The sequence below is a fragment of the Hipposideros armiger genome, unplaced genomic scaffold, assembly GCF_001890085.2.
Source record: "Hipposideros armiger isolate ML-2016 unplaced genomic scaffold, ASM189008v1 scaffold_165, whole genome shotgun sequence".
Lineage (NCBI taxonomy): Eukaryota > Metazoa > Chordata > Mammalia > Chiroptera > Hipposideridae > Hipposideros > Hipposideros armiger.
The window spans coordinates 982,214-1,003,694 of NW_017731515.1; the positions used below are offsets into that span (position 1 = coordinate 982,214).

At 36.1% G+C, this 21,481-nt stretch overlaps 1 protein-coding gene across 2 annotated transcripts in view; it reads left to right on the forward strand.

The window, feature by feature from the left end:
- The window catches only part of VEGFC (vascular endothelial growth factor C), a 108,689-nt gene that overhangs the window by 70,040 nt on the left and 17,168 nt on the right, over positions 1–21,481 (forward strand). For both annotated transcript variants that reach the window (XM_019651752.1, XM_019651753.1), the window contains exon 3: positions 98–288. In XM_019651752.1, the coding sequence (XP_019507297.1) occupies positions 98–288 (191 nt within the window). The remainder of the gene's footprint in view (positions 1–97; positions 289–21,481) is intronic.

Below are 21,481 nucleotides of genomic sequence, written 5' to 3' on the forward strand. Positions count from 1 at the left end.
AAATCTGAAATCAAGTGTGAGTGACTTCCAACTGCTGTGGGCTGTTTCCATCTTCGTGGCTTCTGTGTAACTTATGGCCTTCCCTGTGACTCGACAGGTATTGATAATGAGTGGAGAAAGACTCAATGCATGCCACGTGAGGTGTGTATAGATGTGGGGAAGGAGTTTGGAGCAGCTACAAACACCTTCTTTAAACCTCCATGTGTGTCCGTCTACAGATGTGGGGGCTGCTGCAACAGTGAGGGGCTACAGTGCATGAACACCAGCACAGGCTACCTCAGCAAGACGGTAGGTGTTTCAGCTCCCCAGGAACCCTTTCAATCACAACCCTTCACTCTGGAAGTAATTTGCTTGAATTCTATCCCCTTTAAAGTCACTTACTAAAATTCAGAGCTTCTCGTATTTTCTTGGGAAAATGAAGTTTTCAGTATTTTGTGGTTTTGATGGTATAATATCACAAAGAAAAGAACTGATGCTTAATGAACTCAGTTCATACAGTGGTATCACAGCCAAGTGAAGAAAATAATAAATATACACATGAATGTGTATACACGCACGTTCATACATACTCACAGACACACACATATACACATACATGTTGATCTTTGAGGATATACATTTTCATTTGGCAATAAATTATTTTTAAATGGTTAAATATTCTGATTATAGAGATGCAGAGCACATTATATATTCAAAATATAAAATTAGATGTATTGATCTGTGAAACAGTGGTATAGTATTGGCATAAGCTATCACACTGAGCGTATTTATTGTGTTCATTTAAAGAGCAAAGGAAATATTGTGACACTACCTCTCACGTATTTTGAAGAAACTATGAAGTCCCATCATATTAGATGTTAAGCTTCTAATAAATAACCAAGAAACTTCTCTTACGATTCAGTTCAGATGTGGAATTTTCAGAGCAGACACACAGACCTGTAGGTCTTAGGTGGAAGAGGAGGCTGGCTATCGAAGGTCATGATTAGGTGCTGATGACAATCACGGAGTGTTGTTTAAAATGGTGCGTGCCATTGGCCTCTGCACAAGTATGGAGAAGCCCAACCCCAGCCCTGGGCTTAGCTGGTGCAAACTTCTTTCTGAAAGACAAAACTGCGGTTGCTCAAAAGGCTTTTCCAATCTAGGAGTTGAAATAGCATAGGTGATCTGGCTCCATTCAGAATTGCCCTTTGTCCTTTAGAATGAAAAATGAAATCATTTCAAAAATGTGTTGTTAGATTTGATTTGTAAAATATGGAATAAAAGTAAATTAACATTTTAATTAAAAATGTCTATACTTAGAACACATACAATAAATTTTCATTTCATACAAATTTTCGCTGAGCTCCATGGTTCCCACTAATAAAATCTACTTTTATTTTAATAATTAAATGGAAATGAAAGTGAAGATTATGACCTCAATTGCTTCAACTGCATTTCCCATTTGGTTAAAATTTTCTAAAGTTTTACTGTGATAATCATTTGGTCTCTGAGTTTGGAGACATTGTTCAAATTGCTTTCTGTAAAAAAAAAAAAATTCTATTTGTTTATGTTGCTCACACACTTGATGCAGGAACAAGCCCTTTCAGATACTAAGACTTGTAAGAGGAAACAAAAGATAAATTATAAACCTGAATTTTCTATTCAACTTGCCTCTGCCTAAGTGCTAAAGACTAAAAAATACTAAAAGATGATGCTTTGGGGTCTTTCAGCATTCCTATTATTATTATAGTTTAAGTATAGCCAGAAGTAGTTTATTCTTCATTTCCTATAAGTATAGCAAAATTATGTAGAGTTCATTCTAGCATGCGTTAGGTAGAAAATCATTATGACTCTAAATATATTCATGCATTTAGAAACTTTATCTGTAGAATGTATATCTGTGGGTAATGTGATAACATTTTGGTGCTTGATAAAATTCTAATATTGTAATGGGATAGTATATAATTGTAGTGTCAGAGCAGCAAATCTTTGTTCATCATTCCACTCTTCCCCTCGAAACTTTATCAAACAGTAATTAAGAATTGTTAGCTAAGACATTATAGATTTATATTATATACTATTCTGAATAAACTAATACTAATTTAACAGGTTTTACTAGATATTATGTTTATCTTATCATAACCATGAAGTAAAATAGGTTTTCAAAAAATCCTTTAATAAGTGTTGGAGCTAACCATTTTTTTTTATCAAATACAAATATTTATGCCAGTAAGTAACATTTATTTTAAAAGAGATATTAATATTAAAAATGTTGATGGTCTTATATTCAACCCAAACTCAATAAAAGCATTATTGACCTTCTGAGGCTCTTGAAAAAAATGTCATTTAAAAAAAAATTAGTAAATATGAGTGATTTAGGAATTAAAATAAGTTTTTGGAATACATTTAATAGTGTATAGTTTAAAATAATTCCTCTAAGCAACATATGTGTCTTAGATTATATTTTTATTACAATGTTTCACTTAAATCAAATATCACGTTGGTTAATCTTTAAAAGGTATTGATATACCAGTTGCATTTTCCAAATACCAAAGGACTATATTTCTTTTAAAAATGGAGTGACATGGGACAAATTCAAAAGTTAAATTTTAAAGAACGATTTCACCCAATAAAACAAAATGTAACTATTAAGAGTTCATTATTTATCATTTTTAAAGTGTCTGATTTAGTTAGTTGATGAAATTTTATTTTGAAAGTGTTCATATTGCAAAAATGTAGAGTTGAATAATAATCATTGTAGTATTGGGATTTTCTTGTTTTGTTTGCGTATTTCTTAAAATTCTAGTTTTTTTATGCTTAATTTATTTTCTTGGTGAATTCAGTTGCCAGTTGAAAATATCCAAAGCTGTTTTTATTACTAATTTCTTCTATCAGTTCTATTGTGCCTTGTTAATATAGAGAAAATATTTAAAATGAATCTTCTTTTAAAAATGTCTCAAGCTTTATAGCATATTTATTAAATATGATTTTCATATATAAATCAACTATTTCAAGTATTACCTTCTTTAAATACTGATGCCCAAATGTTTTGTATACTAGTTCCTCAAACAAGCTTTCTGTCCCCAACACCAAGCCCACCCGAAACAACAACACTATGAAAAGCACCCTGGTCTTCTAGTTTTCCCTCTCTCATTACATGATTTCACTTAAATCAGAACCATTGGGTCCTTTTTGATGTTTCCTTTACTCATCACAAATCCAGTCTGTCACCAGATCAAATCTTCATTTTATCCCTCAAGTCTCTTGAATGCCCGTGTGTACCACCATCACTGTAGGTCAAGATACTGCTGATGCTCTTTCCAAGTAATAAAATAACATCCTCTCTGCTCTTCCTGCTTCCATTTCCCCTTCCAAATCTATTCTCTAAACTGCCCCCAAGCATGATATATAGATAGATAGATAGATAGATAGATAGATAGATAGATAGATAGATATTTGTCTTCAGCAATGGAAACAATATTTACACTTTTTAAAAATTAGTTTCAGGTGTACAGAACAGCATGATGATTAGATATTTACACCCCTCACAAAATGATAACCACAAGTTAGTTTCCCATACTTTGCTTTCATACACTTAGTATAGCTTATAATCCTATAGTTTACAATCATATGGTCATCATTATTTGATTAATGTCTATTTCCTCCATAAAGACAAAAACAGGTCTATACCGTTCACTAGTTACCCAAGTGCCCACCACAGAATTAATGTACAGCCCCTTTTAGAACCACATAAAAACTGTATACCCTTTAGTGGAAAAAATGAAAATATAGACACATCCACAGCCTTTCCCTCCACTCCTGCAAAGTTACAGGAATGTGGTTCCCTGACCCCTATGGTTGTCTGTTGAACCAGATTTTCAAAGTACTACCTTGAAGATTAATAACAAAATAGCTGATTAATTCACTTGTGTAACTTTTAAATAAACTGATCCTCTTGACTAAAGTATATGCTCTAAATTTTAGCTCGACCTTTTAACAAATAAAAGAAAATTCCCGTTTTTTCCCATCCGTAGTTAATCTGAACAAAAGTTAACATTCTATTCCTCTTATTATTGGTTTACTAAATACATACTTACTTTACATATGCTCCAAATAGATAACAAGAGTACCTTAGGTAAAATCTAAACTGGGAAAACAGAACATCAGTACATTGTTAACTAAACAAAATGAATAAACTTAGTCTTCAGTTAACCATTAGTGGTTTTTCTGTGACCACTGCATATTTGTTCCCTACATTGGTCTAATTAGGTCCCATATTCACCTAATCAATGTGAGAGTGAAAGTGTTCAGGATAAGTGTGTATGCACACAGCATGTAAATTGCTTTGTCAAGTTGGAGACCTTGGAGGGGTTTAGGCTTTAGAAGTTATAAGGTGTCAGGGCTAAGAAGAGCATTTCATGCAAAGTTTAAGGTATGTGTAGATGAAATGGAATTTGGTCCAGAGTCCTCATACTTAAACATCAAATATGATATTTTTTCTATAAGAAAATTGCCTACTTTATATTATATGGAATCAGTTCTCACTGTATTTCATCTTTCACCTCCAGGTGTCGCAAAATTTGGGATACTTTTATGATAGATTTACCATGCTGATAATTTTACCTGCTTCCTATCAATCATCTGCTTATATGAAAAATCAGGATTCCCCTATAAAATTTAAGTCTATCTGGTGTTTGTTATTGGTTTATGTTGTTTTGCAGTTTTGTTTTGATCCTTTATGTCAAATAATGATTGTAGTTGTGTTTTTAAATGTATATATCATTGTAACACATGAGTAGTTTTCACTTTAGCTTTTCCGTTTTTTTAAAGATTTTCAGATTTTTTGAATTAAAAATTTGAAGTTAATTGAAACCAAGGTCCTTAGTTTTCAGGGTTCTGCCCCGTGATACATTCTCTTTTGGCTCCATATACCCCTTAGGTTTCCTCATCTACTCTTTTGCTCTCCGTGCTGAGTACTCCCAATTTTTATCCCCTGCTCAGATTTCTCTCATGGTTTCCATACTACCTACTCAACCTGTGACGCGGCTTTCCCTCAGAGAGGTCAAAGTCAGGTTGTGTAACACTGGAGTTATGACCATTTTATTTCCCCGCCCCACCCTCACAAAATAAACAAGCAAGTAAATAAATCTTCTTTTTCTGGTATTCTCTATCTCAATAAATGGTACCATTCATCTAGGTGGTCAATCCAACTTATTTTTCCTTTCACTAAAATCCCAATCAATAATTCAATTAAATCTACCTTCCACACATCTCTAGAATCCATTTTGTGTCTTCGTTCTGCTAATGCCACTCTGATGTAGGCCAAATTTCTCAATCACCTGGACCAGCCTAATAACTGGTCTCAAACCTCCATACTTACTTCCCTACAATCCATTTGCCACCTTTTTTAACAGTGGTATTTTTTGTTTTCTAAATGATAAATCGGATACTGCTCAAAACCCTTCAATAACATTGCATTCCTGGGACTGAACCAGCATTCAACTAACGTATTGATAAACTCTTCTTTTCCAATCTTATTTTTCGGGCTAGCATCAGTTCTGATTTGTTGGTGCAAACATTCTAAGTTTTTAAATATTTTGAATAGCACTCTTCTTTAGGTTAAATCTTTCAGCATGGTGTATAGAGCTCTTCATTATCTGGCTGCTACCTAAATCTACAACCTCAATTGTCATTATTCTTTCCCTCAAATACTACTTATCAACAGTACCCAAATTCCTCTACTATTTAAATTATGTCAATATGTCCTACTTACAAATCATTGCACTAGATGTGTTTGAAACATCTCCTTATATACTCTTCTCATAACCCCACTTATCTAGCTAACTTCTACTCATCCATAAGCCTAGACATGTCATTTTCACTCTTGTTGTATGCTCTGATAACCTCTTTCTGGCCCATATTGTAGCATCATTACCTTATCTGTCTGCCAGATTGTTTTCATTCCTAGGCTCTAAACCCCATTAAAGTGAAGCTTGTGTTTGGATATTACCCTGGGCCATAGCACAGTAGTTGACACCTAGTAAACATTTGGCACTAAATAGAATTAATACTTAAAAAAAGAGAACATATTTGGGATCAAAATTAATGTCTTTTAAAAGATTTTTGTTAAAAATATAGCTAACATACAATATTATAATAGTATTAGTTTCAGGTATGCACCATAGTTATTCAAGGTTTATATACTGAAAGAAGTGATCACCTTGATAAGTCCAGCAACCATCTGACACCATACCACGCTATCACAATACTCCCTATGTTGTACATTACATCCTTATGGCATATTTGTTTTATACCTGGAGATTTGGACCTCTTATTCTCCTTCAACATTTCCACCTTTTTAAATTTTTCAATTACAGTTGACATTCAATATTATTTTATATTAATTTCAAGTGTATAGCATGGTGGTTAGATATTTGTGTAATATAAGAAGTGATCCCTCTGACCAGTCTAGTACCCATCTGGCACAATACGTAGTTTATTACCATATCACTGACTATATTCCCTATGCTTTACTTTATATCCCCATGACTATTTTGTAACTATCAATTTGTATTTCTTAAGCCCTTCAACTTTTCACCCTGTCCCTAGCTTCTTCCCATCTATCACTCCAACAAATCGAGTACCCATCTGCCACCATATATAGTTATGATAATATTATTGACTATATTCATTATGCTATACCCTAACTCCCCATGACTACATTGTAACAACCAATTTGTACTTCTTAATCTCTTCCCCTTTTTTAACCTGTATCCCCAAACCCCCTCCAATCTGGCAACCATCAAAATATTTTCTGTATCTATGAGTGTCTTTCTGTTTTGTCTGTTTATTTTGTTCTTTGGGTTTCACATATAAGTGAAATCAAATTTCATCTGTCTTTCTATGTCTGACACTCAACACAATACCTTCTAGGTCCATCCATGCCACCGCAGATGTCAAGAACCCTTTCCCTTCCCTGACCAAGCAATATTCTATTGTATATATAGTCCACCTCCTCTTTACCCACTTTTCCATCAATGGACACCCAGGCTGCCTCCACATTTTGGCCATTGTAAACAATGCTGCAGTGAACATATGGATGCACATGTCCCTTTGAAGCAGTGTTTTGGGTTTCTTCAAAAGTGGGATTACTGAGTCCTTCTTTGTCTTTTGTTATAGCCTTTTTTAATGTCTTTTTTGTCTGATATAATTATTAGTACCACAGCTTCTTTTTCATTTTCATATTCATGAAATATTTTTTTCACTGCCTTTTTTACTTTCAGTTTTTGTGTGTCTTTCAATTTGAAGTTAGTCTCTTATAAGCAGCATATGAAAGAGTCTTGTTTTCTTATCCATTCAGCCCTCTATGTTTTTTTATTAGAGCATTTAATTAATTTACATTGAAAGTAATTGTTGATAGATATGTAGTTATTGCCATTTTATTATTCATATTTTTATCTTTTTTTTTCGTTTTTCTTCTTCCTTTTCTTAAAGAATTCTCTCTAACATTTTTTATAATACTGGTTTGGTGGTGATGAACTCCTTTAGAATTTCCTTGTCTGGGAAGCTCTTTATCTGTCCTTTGATTCTAAGTGATAACTTTGCTTTGTAGAGTAATCTTGGTTTAAGTCATCACTTTTCATCACTTTGAATATTTCATGTCAATACCTTCTGGCCTGCAAAGTTTCTGTTGAGAAATCAGCTGACAGTTTTATGGGAGCTCCACTGTAGGTAACTAACTGATTTTCTCTTGCTGCTTTTAAGATTCTCTCTTTGTTTTTAACCTTTGGCATTTTAATTATGTGTCTTGGTGTGTGCCTCCTTGAGTTCATCTTGTTTGGGACTCTGCACATTCTATGCTTCTATGTCTGTTTCCTTTGCCAGGTTAGAGAAGTTTCCAGTCATTATTTCTTCAAATAGGTTCTCAATTCCTTGCTCTCTTTCTGACACCCCTATGATGCAAATCTTGTTATGCATGATGTTGTCCCAGACGTCCCGTAAACTATCCTTATTTTTTTAATATTTTTTTTTCTTTTTACTATTCCAGTTGGGTGTTTTCTGCTACCTTGTCTTTGAAATCACTGATTCGATCTTCTGCTTCATCTAGTCTGCTGCTGATTCCTTCTAGTTCATTCTTCATTTCAGTGATTGTATTCTTCACTTCTGATTGGTTCTTTTTTATGGGTTCTATGTCCTTTTTTATACTTGCTATCTCTTTGTTGAAGCTCTCACTAAGTTCCTTGAGCATCCATATAGCCAATGTTTTGAACACTGTATCTGGTATGTTCCTTGCCTTCATTTTGTTTAGTTCTTTTTGTGGAGTTTTCTCCTGTTCTTCTATTTGGGACATATTTCTTTGTTTCCTCATGACTGTCTCTCTGTGTTTGTTTCTATGTATTAGATAGATCTGCTGTAAATCCCAGTCTTGGCTGAGTAGACTTATATAGTAGGTGCTCTATGGGGTTCTGGCACAGTCTCCCTGGTCACCTGTTCCAGATATTCCAGGAGTGAATCTTGTGTGGGCTGTGTGTGCCCTCCTGTTATAGTTGACCCTTGATTGCTATTGGCACATCAGTGGGTGTGATTGACCCTCAAGATGATTGGCTTTGGGGTGTGGCCACATCCACAGCTTATGGACTGCTTTGCGGTGGCCTTATCCCACTGAGTGGTATTCATCCCAGTGGACCCTACTGCCTATTGAGATCACCCTTTGTGTATGCTGCTTGTGGGGCTAATTGGGCAGTTTTCTGCTGTGTCCTGTCCAACCTCCAAGTATGTTGGTTCTGGGGCCTCTTCGGAAGGTTTCTGGTGTAGGCCCAAGACACCCACTGCCTATGATTGGCTGGGAACTGCCTGGTAGGAGCTACAAAGCAATCGTTGGTTGTTCTCTGCCAGTACTAAAGTTGGAGGCATGTGGGAGGGGCCACACTGAGAACAGAGGATGGCTGCCACCAGTACTGGGTCTAACATAGCTCTGCAAAAAGCCAGGACACCCCTAGGCCTGCTGCCACTTGCTGGCTCCTTTAAGGTTCAGCCCTTAATAAAGCCTTGGGCAGTATGCAAGTTGAGTGGGGCAGGGTCTCAGGGAGTTACTAGAGTGGGAAGAATTGTGTTCACCAGGTTAGTGTAGACCCTGGTTTGGTGCTAGTGCTGAACATTGAGCAACTCAGCAAAATCTTCAGGGCACACCAAGGCCAGTTGCTGCCTGACGGGGCTAACAAACTCTGATAGTTTTCTAAGAAATAGTGCAATGTAGATGAGGCTGACTGCTTACTGAGAAAGTGCCTCAGGTATTGGGGGAGTTGGGTGGGCAGGATCCCAGCAGAGCTCACAAGACCAATCAGATTCAGATTCGGCCTCTGGGGTAAGGCTCAACACAGGAAAGATGGTGCCTATCTGCTGGCTGCATGGGAGAAGAACCCCACACAGGGAAAATGGCAGCTGTCCTCCAGCTCTCACCTTGAACCCACACACCTTAGTCAACCCCCCACCGCCCCTTGTGCCTCCATTGCTACTCTCCTCCTCTGGAGCCTAGGGTGAGTGCCTGCAAGTGAGTCTGTGCATTGGCTGTTTAAGAAGATGTCTGGGTTTCCCGCAGCCTTTTGTCCCACCCAGAATGTTAGAATCCCCACTGTTTTTCATAGCCAGGTGTTGTAGGGGTTCCTTTTCCTGGCACCCGTACTCCTGGCTGGTGAGCCTGGTGTGGGCCTGGGGTCCCTCACTCCTCTGGGGGAAACTTCCAAGGCCAACATATCCCTCTTGATTCTCAACCACCACATGGAGGTTTGGGGCCTATTGGGCTTCTCTGCCCCTCCTACCAGTCTCATATGGCTTCTTCTTTATATCCTTAGTTTTAAAACTTCTGTTCAACCAGACTTCAGATAGTTTTCCAGGTTGATTGTTCTATCATTTAGTTGTAATTTTAATGTGTTTATGGAAAGAAGTGGGCATAGTGTTTATTCACTCTGCCATCTTGGATCTTTCTCTGAATACACACCAAAATTAGAGTATTGAGTATGCAGAGTTTGAAGAATCTGAGTGGTATTTAGGTGGAGATACTAGAAGACTGGGCATATAATTCTAGAATTCTGCAGCGATGATTGGATCTTTAGCTACATATTTGGGAGGAAAATCATATAGATAAATGTTGAAAACCCTGTTATGGTTGTTACTAGTTAGATAATTCATGGATCAGGAGAGAAGAGGGAAGACCAATGCCAGGGGAAAGCCAATATTCAATCATTGATAGTCCTACCCATTTCCCTCTTTGATTTTGTAATAACATGTCCTTCTCCTGCTGGAAGAATCCACTCAGATTTTTTATTATAGCAAAAGGGATCATTTTAATTTGATTCAATTAAGCAGGTATTATGATGCACCTAGGATTGGTGCTTCATACTTAGCTGTGTTATGTGTATACAGTGATGTGTGGACCCTGTACTAATGGAGCTTACAATTTAGCAGGGGAAATTAGCATTCATGAAGTAATTAAAGTTAGTCAAAGTATTGTGAAAGAGAAGTGCAAAGGTTTATGGAAATGAATATCAAGGAGGTTATAAACCGAGCGAGAGCAGGCATGAAACTCCTGAAGTCAGTGTGTTCATGTGTGTTTAACATTTTTACTAATGTTGCAGCTTGTAAAAGCTTGTGCTCAAGTAACACCCTTTCTTAAGTTTATTTTATGATATTTTCAATGTGGTATAAATGAGAGCATGTGATGATTTCTTTGAAACATTAAAGGAAGTTTCTTATGCTATTTTTTCTCAAGGAAAAACATAAAAAGAGTTTTTGTTTTGTTAAAGGCGTTCCAGATACACCTTTTAGCAACAAAAGTCACCACTTGGAATCATATAAATTGTCAGGACAATGTACCTGAAGTAATGTAAATGCATTTTATAGAAACTCCATAGAAATTCTTTTATGGGGCTGAATGAAGGGCATGTTATCAGAATGTGCGAGGAAGGCAGCCGTTAGTTGAAAAGTAAAACCATATGCACTAAGCATTCCAAAGTGAACTAATCGATAACAACTGCTTCAAAGTTCTCCCCAGCTAATACCTAAGTGGCTTTGAAAAGTTAGGTTGATTAGAAGTCTTTTTGACCTCTTTCATAAACATATCCTTTAAGTATATTTTCTTATGAGAAGTTGTATATTTAAGAGATATAACCAAAAAGTCAAATGTGAATTTTGCAGAACATCAATTATTTGATGATTAAAGTAGAGGCAGAAGAAAGTCATCTGCTTTTGAGCCAAACATTTGGGTTAAAAAGTTATTTAAATGTTAGTATTTACTTTATTTATTTTACTGAAGGTAGGAATGAAAAAGAACTTCTAAAGCTGTGGAAATCTTGGGGTTAGAGCTCGAGAAACTAGAGCCTGTTTGCTGTGTTCATTAGTGCCAACTAAGGAAGCCAGCTCAGCATGGAAGCTAGATCTCCAGCTCATTCTGATATACATGAGCAGCATTCATTAAAATTCTATGTTGCTATCTTCAAAAGCAATAGCTATTCTTTTTAAAGATTATTTTATAAAGAAATAATATAAGCATGTATGTTAGCAAAAGCACTGCAGATTACATTTGATTTAAACTGAGTGTTTCATACAATTTTCTTTTACAACATGTTTTTAAACCTAAGTAAAATATGCAACTATGGAAGGAAACTTAGAGATAATATTTTGTACTGCAGACTAATTAATAGTTCTTCCATTAATTAAAGAGAACACTGTGGCAATCTGAAAGATTAGTTTATTACATTCATGTGTATTCAACAAGTGGAATGTGATTTGTTTTGAATGTTTAATTAATATTTGGCTTGTACAGTTGTTGGAAATCAGGTTTTATCCAGATGTGTAAAAAGAACTCCACCAATCCCAGTTATCAGAAGTTTCTTTAGGAATAACATTTGCCATGAAAAAAAAAATGAATGTATCTATTAAAAATAACACTATTTTTCAACTCAAGGTACTGATTATGTTCACAAATTTTATACAGCATTTCTAAAACTCCTGAATGAGGATTTTTACTATAATGGTAGCATTGTGTATATATTTTATGTATAACAATATGTTAAAATTAATTCAGTACCAGTTGTAAATCTGTTCAGACCTGCTATCCCGTGTTCTTCCCAGACCCAATTTAAGTTGCATAGTCCCTACATAGTTGGCTATGTTGTTGGTATGCTCAGTTGAAATGCTAACAATAAACCTTCAATTTTCAACTTTTCCAATTTTTAGAGATTATTTCTTTAAATATTATATAATGTTTCTATCTGACTATACAATTTTTAATCATAGTCGCCAAGGGTTACAGATTGTTTCCATGCTTAATTAATGGACTCAAGGTGGAAATATTTAAATTAAATATGGTAATGAGATACTAGGCTCTAAAGAGAAACTGGTTATATTTTGGGATGTAAAGGTGTTGTAAAGAAAGGCATTTTTTTTGTTTCCTTTTTGTGTGCTCATAAATATTTCTTTAGAATTTAGTTAATCCAGGATCTTCTCAGTAAGGAAGTTCTGGGCCATTTTCTTGAATAGCCTGCAAGATAAGTAGAAAGAGGAATTGTTACTTTACAACTGTTGCTATGCTGATGTAAACACCCTATTGTTTCAAAATGTGTCTTTATTTGAAGTCCATTCTTGTTGGTGAGAATTGACTGTTAAATATTCTTATTAAAAAATTTCACTTGATAGCAACAGGGAACCTCTCAGTTGGAAATGATTGCCATTTCCTTTTGTTTATTTCAGTTTTACAGAATGCACAATTGGATTTGTTTTTCAATTTCCAGCCTTGTTTAAATGCCCTCTTTATATAAGTCCTTTTGATCTTTTTATTTAAACCAACAACTCTTTTAATAGGCATATACTGATAGTAAAACATCAGTCTTCATAATGAATTTTATTATTACTTAGATCCTAAATTAGATACAAGCTAATATTATCTTATTGTTCAAGAACAATTCACTTTTTAGGATAAAACTATTTTAGGAAATAATCATGTTCAAATCATCAGATTATGATTGTCATCGTCAATCAGTATTGACTAAGTACACATATATTCATAAAATTACTAGCTAATGCTGAACATAATATATACATTTTGCACTCTATGCATTTAAATCTAAAATAGAAAATACTATTGTGCACACATTAAAGCACAAAGTAGTCTGACAACAGTATAAGGATTCTTATTTTATTAAAATATAAAGAATCTGTTGTCTCAATCACGAATGTGCTTGGATAGACCTTGACTCTTTTGAGAGAAAATTGTAATTACTATGCTGATTCAGATATTTATATAGTGGCAAGTATGGATTTCGTAAGAGAGTTAAGTGGAAGTTTCTGCTCACTGAAAGCGTTTGTGGTAAACTATGTGATATTTTAAAAATTCTAACATAGTATCATAACATATATAGAGGGTGCCAAAAAATGTATACACATTTTAAGAAAGGAAAAAACTGTATTAAAATTGTAATAACATATACTGATAAATGAATACAAGTCATGTGTATACATTTTTATGGCACCCTATAGAGAGTGCGATAAAAACATATACAATTTAAGAAATGTTAACACTTTGGTCAACATTGTTCAAGCAGTAGTTCACCATAATTAGAAGTGTCTGGACGCTGATGGTAACCACTTTGAGCACCTCTTGTAATTGCAGAAGTCAAATGTGACTTGTACTCATCTTCTGTGATCATTATATATTGAGTATTACAATTTTAATACAGATTTTTCCTTTCTTAAAATGTATATACATTTTTTTGGCCACCCTCTGTAGGGTGTATACACATTTTAAGAAAGGAAAAAACTGTATTAAAATCATAATGCTCAATATATACAAATAACAAAAGATGACTACAAGTGATGTGTATACATTTTTTTGCCACCCCTGGTGTGTGTGTGTGTGTGTGTGTGTGTGTTTCTAATTCACTCTGTTTGTTAGCTTTGCTTAACTATGAGTTGCATAGAGGCAAGACTCATTGATGACTGCTATCTTGACAGTATAGCAAAGTGTCCAGCATTTGGCACCTTATAAGTTCTCAATAAATAGTTATTGAAAAATAAACAAAGAAAGATCTTAAAACAGAAATAGAAATTTTGTAATTCCTCTAACAAAAATTCAACTGAATCTTGGAGGAGGAGGAGGAGGAGGAGGAGGAGGAAGAGAAAGAGGGGGAGGAGGGGAATCCAAACAACACTACTATGAAATGACCACAATTATCATCCCTATTGTGTAATGAAATGGATGCGAAGGGGGAAGTTACATAATTTTTCCAAGGAGTAAGAAATTGCAGATGCAGGACTCTAATTGATGTCTGTCTGTATTTGAGATTAATCTCTTGGTTATTCTTATATCGGTAGTAGTAAAGGGAAATTGCCAGTGATTTGAAAAGTATATTTATTTATTTTGGGAGGGGGACATGTGAGTTTATAATGTGATCCTAATTATTAATATTTTTTAGTACAAAAGAGTTCACATTCTCTAAGCACGTATTATTGGATTAGGAAAAATGCCTGTGGACATTCTTAGTAATACAGGGATTAAATATAGCTATACAAAATTCACAGTTCTGTAAATAAAACAGAATTTACTACGCTTACTAAAAATGTAGTAGAAATATGATTTAATCGTTTGAAATGAAAAAATTCAGTTAGTGTATTCACCCAAGACCGGTACAGAAACAAACTGGAAAGTGGAAGAGGCCCCTTCAATGTATGACAAGAGCTGGCATATGAAGTTTTGACAATTAAGTTTGCGAACTTGTTGCAAGGGTGTTGCTAATCTTTTTTGACATCAGAGGGATTATTCATTATGAATTTGTACCAACTGCACAAACACTTAACTAAGCTTACTGTTTGGAAGTGTTGAAAAGGCTGCGTGAAAAAGTTAGGCGGAAACAACCTGAACTTTTCGTCAACAATTCATAGCTCTTGCATCATGACAATGCACCAGCTCACGTGGCACTGTCTGTGAAGGAGTTTTTAGCCAGTAAACAAATAACTGTATTGGAACACCCTCCCTACTCACCTGATCTGGCTCCCAATGACTTCTTTCTTTACCCAAAAATAAAGGAAATATTGAAAAGAAGATATTTTGATGACATTCAGGATATCAAGTGTAATACAATGACAGCTCTGATAGCCATTCCAGAAAAAGAGTTCCCAAATTGCTTTGAAGAGTGGACTAGGTGCTGGTGTCGGTGCATCGCTTCCCAAGGAGAGTATTTCAAAGGTGACCTTAGTGATATTCAGCAATGAGGTATGTAGCATTTTTTCTAGGATGAGTTCTCAAACTTCATTGTCAAACCTGGTAGGTACAATCATGTCTTAATGCACACATACAACACACTCTCAGTAGATGTCCCTAATTTTTCTGAATAGATGAATAAAACTCAATTATTTCTGATAGATAAATAAAACTCAATTATTAAGAATCTTTCTACTTTTAATATTGGTCGAAGACATCTTTCTCTGGAACCTTACATTTTTTCCACACTGACACAATCAAGTAGAGAATTAAGGAAACTCTGAAAAACACAGGTCAAAATTTGAAGGTGGAAGAAGTATTGCAAAAGAATAAAGTTGGTTTTTTAATTTTACTTTAATTTTTTAGTATATTTTTTTCCTTTTGATCAAATTAACTAAATTCAGCTGGCCAATTGCCTACTTAAACTCAAACAAGAGAAATGAAACATCAATAATTAAAATTTTATTTTATTTATTTAAACTATAAGTAACTTTTTTTCTCCCAAACTATAGTTTTAATGCACATGATGTCTTCAACTTATAGGAGAAAACACTTCTCTGAACAATGATTTTTTTTTAATTACTCTTTACTTGTCCCTTTATCCTTTTAGAAGTGTATTTACCAGCACAATTCTCTTTTACCCTTTAAAGTATAGAGCCAGGCTTATTTTTCCAGGATGATGCTTTCTTAATAGGTATTTAACTCCTCTCCACCTCACTAGAACATTCTTCACAGCCCCAGTTCCTGCCTACGCCCTTGGTGCTTATGGGCGGGACCTGATTATGGACATCATCCACCCAGGAATGGCTGAAGTCTCTCCATGAGCACTGATAATGCTCACTGTGATCTCTGTCTTCTTTGGAAAGCATGCCGGGCTGGAATCTGGAATGGCAGCCATCATTGAGAGTAGGAATGGTGCTGCTGCTGAGGTTTAGGGGTGGAAACGCATCATTAATGCTTCTACAGCAGCTCTTATCTTAAATAGTGCCTTATTCTTCCCTCTCAGGCTCTGTTCTGCCTGTGTCCCTTGAGACAATGACAAATCCTGCAATGATTCCATGCATTCTACAAGCAAAGGTGTTCCTTGTGGCCACAGCCATCTGGGCCCTTTTCCTCTGGTCATATGGGGCCTCTCGCTTCTCCATTCTGACTGCTGCACCTGTTTTTACAGCCTCTTAGAGCTGTGGCTGGTACCCAGTTGTCACCACTCATTCTTTAGCATACTTGATTTCCCCAAGACATTTGACCCTGTGACCACACATGACTTTTTGAAGCTCTCCTATCATTCTGTACCTGCTTTTGGCTTCACAATGCCTCTGCCTGGTTTTCTACTTGTCACACTTCTTCCCAGACGTATTTACCAGTTCACTTGCCTTTTTTCACCCCTTAAATGTTACTGTTCCCCAAGTTTCTATTATTAGACATTTTATCTTTTCATTCAGAGTGATCTCACCAAGTAATCTCATCAGTGCCTAAGATGTCAATTACAACTTTAGTATTGATGACTTTTAAATGGGTCTTCTAAGCTCTAGGCACATATATCTAACTGCCTATTCGACATAAATTCTTATACTTTTGTGAGTAAACCTGTACATCTTTCTATTCACACTATTGCAGAGCTTAAATAAGTAACTTATAAATTACATAACATAAAAATTAAGTCAGCAACATATTAAAAATTGCTTATTTTCTAAGCCACTTTATATTTCTTTTGTAATATTGGTCCATATTTTGTAATGTAGAGTCCACAGATGTCATAAAAAGTAGAAAAACTGCAGTTTATAGACACTGTAGAATTATCTTTTTTTCATTCACTTTTAAAATAATTTTTTCTATTTTTTAATTATAGTTGACAAAATATTATATTAGTTTCAAGTATACAACATAGTGATAGACAGTATATAACTTACTAAGTCATCACTCCAATAAATCCAGTGCCCATCTGACACCATACATAGTTATTATAATATTATTGACTATATTCCTTATGTGATATTTTACTTCCCCATGACTATTTTGTAACTACCAATTTGTACCCCTTAATCCCGCCCCTCTTCGCATATCCCCCCAAATCCCTCCCATTTGGCAAACATCAGCATGTTCTGTGTATCTATGAGTTTGTTTCTGTTTTGCTTATTTATTTTGTTTTTAGATTCCACATGTGAGTGAAATAATAAGGTATTTGTCTTTGTCTGGCTTATTTCACTCAGCATAATACCCTCTAGGTCCATCCATGTCATTGCAGATGGCAAGACTTTGTTGTTTTATTATGGCTGAGTAATGCACTTTTGTATATACTGTGTAGCACTCTTTTTATCCATTTATCTATTGATGGACAATTAGGTTGTTTCCATATCTTAGCTACTATAAATAATTGTGAAATGAACATATAGATGCATGTATCTTTAGAATTACTGTTTTGGGTTTCTTTGGATAAATTCCCAGAAGTGGAATTACTGGGCCATTTTGTTTCCATTTTCATGAAATTTTTTTTTTCATCCCTTTACTTTTAGTTTGTGTGTGTCTTTCAATCTGACGTGAGTCTCTTATAGGCAGCATATGTAAGAGTCTTGTTTTCGTATTCATTCAGCCCTCTATGTTTTTTGATTAGGGCATTTCAACCATTTACAATGAAAGTAATTGTTGATATATAGGTAGTTATTGCCATTTTATTCACATTTATTTATTTTTATTTCTTTATTTGTTTGTTTGTTTGTTTATTTATTTTTTTTTCTTCTTTCCTTTTCTTGAAGAACTCTCTCTGCCAGTTCTTGTAATATTGGTTTGGTGGTGATGAACTCCTTTAGCTTTTTCTTGTTTGGGAAGCTCTTTATCTGTCCTTCGATTTTAAATGATAAATTTCTTTGTAGAGTAACCTTGGCTGTAAATCCTGACTTTTCATCACTTTGAATATTACCTGCCAATTCTTTCTGGCCTGCAAAGTTTCTGTTGAGAAATCAGCTGACAGTCTTATGGGAACTCCCCTGTAGATAACTAACTGCTTCTCTCTTGCTCCTTTTAAGATTTTCTCTTTTTCTTTAACATTTGGCATTTTAATTATGATGTGTCTTGCTATGGGCCTCCTTGAGTTCATCTTGTTTGGGACTCTGCACTTTCTGTGCTTCTATGTCTATTTCCCTCTCCAGGTTAGGGAAGTTTCCAGTCATTGTTTCTTCAAATAGGTTCTTAGTTCCTTGCTTTCTCTCTTCACTTTCGGGTACCCCTAGGATATGAATGTTGGTATCCTTGATGTTATCCCAGAGGTCCTTTAAACTATCCTCATTTTTTAAAAATTCTTTTTTCTGTTCTGATTGGGTGTTTTCTGCTACTTTATTTTTCAAGTCACAGATTCAGTCCTCTGCTTTATCTAACGTATTGTTGATTCTAATGTATTCTTCATTTCAGTTATTGTATTCTTCATTTCTGACTGGTTCATTTTTATATTTTCTATATCCATTTGTATGTTTCCTATCTCTTGGTTGAAGTTCTCACTGAGATCATTGAGCATCCTTGAATCAGTGTTTTGAACTGTGCATCTGGTAGATTGCTTGTCTCCTTTTTGTTTAGTTTTTGTTTTGTTTGTTTTTTCTTTCCCAGAGCTTTGTTCTTTTCTTTCAATTGGACATGTTTCTTTGTCTCCCTATTTTGGTTGCCTCTTTGTGTTTATTTCTGTGTATTAGAAAGAGCTGCTTTGTCTCCCAGTCTTAGTAGAGTAATCTTATGTAGTAGATGCCCTGTGGAGCCAGTGTCACAGTCTCCCTGATCATTTGAGCTCGGTGCTCCAGCTATGTTCCTTGTGTGGATTGTTTGTGCCCTCCTGTTGTAGTTGAGCCTTGGTTGCTGTTTGCACATCAGTGGGAGGGGTCAAACTATAGGCTGCTTGGTTGTGAAGACTAGCCATGATTACAGTTGAGGAGGTGTTGTGCAGGGGCTGATCCTACAGAGAAGGATTTATTTTAGCAGGGCTCTGGTGCCTGCCCAGTCTTCCCTTTGGTTGTATCATCTGTGGAGTTGATTGGGTGGTACTCTGGTGCTGTTTGAAGCTGGCTACCAGTTGTGTTGGTTCCAAGGCTTCTTTTGAGGGCCTCTGTTGCAGACTAAGTACAATGGTTGCCTGTGCCCTGCCAAGGGCCACTTGGTATGAGTTGCAAAGTGATCTGCAGATGGTTTCCACTTGTGCTGGACTTGGAGGTGCCTGGTTGAGGCTAAGCTGCAAACCAAGACCAGGCTTGGGGCTGCTTAGCAAGAACTATGGGGCATATCAAGGACAGATATTGCTTGTTTGGGGTTTGTGAACCTTTGAAGGATTTTAGGAAAGTTCAGAGCATGAGCAAAGATAAGCCGTTTGTATGGAAAAGTCACTAGATATGGCTTGGGTTGGCCCACAACTTGGGTGGGGTAGGGTCTCAGGGAATCATCAGGGTGGGGAAAAAATGTTAGCCAGTTTGATAGAGACTCAGCTATGTCCTCTTCCTGTGTCTGCATGCTGGGTTGGGTAGTGCTCAACAAAGGAACCATGAGGTCTGACAATTAAGTTCGCAAACTCACCCTAGAAAAAGTGCTACATACCTCATTGCTGAATATCACTATGGTCACCTTAAAAGTACTCCCCTTGGGAAGCTATGCACTGACACGAGTGCCTAGCCCACCCTTCAGCAATTTTGGAACTCTTTTTCTGGATGGCCATCAGAGCTGTCGTCATATTACCCTTGATGTTCTTAATGTTATCAAAATGTCTTCCTTTCCATATTTTCTTTATCTTTGGGTAAAGAAAGAAGTCTTTGGGGGCCAGATCAGGTGAATAGGGAGGGTTTTCCAATACAGTTCTTTGTTTACTGGCCCAAAACTCTCTACAGACAATGCCGTGTGAGCTGATGCACTGACATCATGCAAGAGCCATGAATTGGCGACAAGTTCAGGTCATCTAAATTTTTCACACAACTTTTTTGGCACTTTTAAATATTAAACTTGGTTAACTATTTGTCCAGTTGGTACAAATTCATAATGAATAATCCCTCTGATATCAAAAAATGTTAGCAACATCGTTTAGACTCTTGATTTGGACTGACAAAATTTTTTGGTCATGGAGAACTGGCTGACTTCCATTGTGCACTTTGATGCTTTGTTTCATGGTTGTATTGTTACATCCATGTTTCATCACCAGTGATAACATGGCCCAAAACATCGTCTTGCCTCTCCAAAAGGTCTTGGCAAACTTCGACTCTCCTTTGCTTTTGTTCATTGGTGAGCTCCTTCGGGACCATTTTTGCACACACCTTTCTCATGCCAAGATTTTCAGTTAAGAGTTTCCTGACTGTTTCTCTGTCGATGTTTACTTGGTCTACTGTGCTTTTCACAGTCAGCCGATGATTTTGACCCACAATTCGATGAAGTTTTGCAATGTTCTCATTAGTTCTGCACCTTACTGGCCACCCTGACCTCTCCTCATCAGTAATTCATTTTCTCCCCTCAGAAAAACATTTAATCCATTTATACACTGCTGTTTTCTTCATGGCATTATCCCCATAAACTTGAACTAACATGTCCCTGAGTTCATTTCCACTTTTTCCAAGTTTAACAAGAAATTTAATTTTTGTTCTTTGCTCTAATTCCAGCTCAGACATTCTCGTGACGGCACACACAAAAAAACACGCAATAACAATGATGAACGCCACTCAGCAAGACACCACCACATGTCAACATGAACACAACTGTGAGACACTGATATACCAAGATTATGAAACCTTACCAAGCTCTTTGTATAGTGCTGCCAGTGTAAACGCATCGTGGCAAGTTTGTGAACTTAATTGTCAGATCTCTTCCAGGAATCTGGGGAAAAGCTGCCTCTCCTGCCCTTACCCAAAGCCAGACAATTCGGTTCCTCCCTGTCCCTGATGCCTTTTGAGCTTCTGCCCCAACTCTCAAGCTCAGAATCAGTGAGTTACTAGTAAATTAGTCTGTGCACAGCTCCTTTAAGAGGAGCACCTGGGTCCTCAGCCACAATATCCAATGGTTTTCATAGCCAGAAGATGTGGGGACTTCTCTTCTCGGGACTGGAATCCTGGGCTGAGAAGCCTGGTTTAGGACTGGGACCCATTGCTTCTCAGGGGGGTACTTCTGCAGCTGAGATATCCCTGCAGGTTTTTTACCACCACATGCAGATGTGCGACCAGTCTGTTTCACATCTTCATTCCTCCTACTAGTCTTAAGGTGACTTTTTTTGTATATCCTTAGTTAGAGGACTTCTGT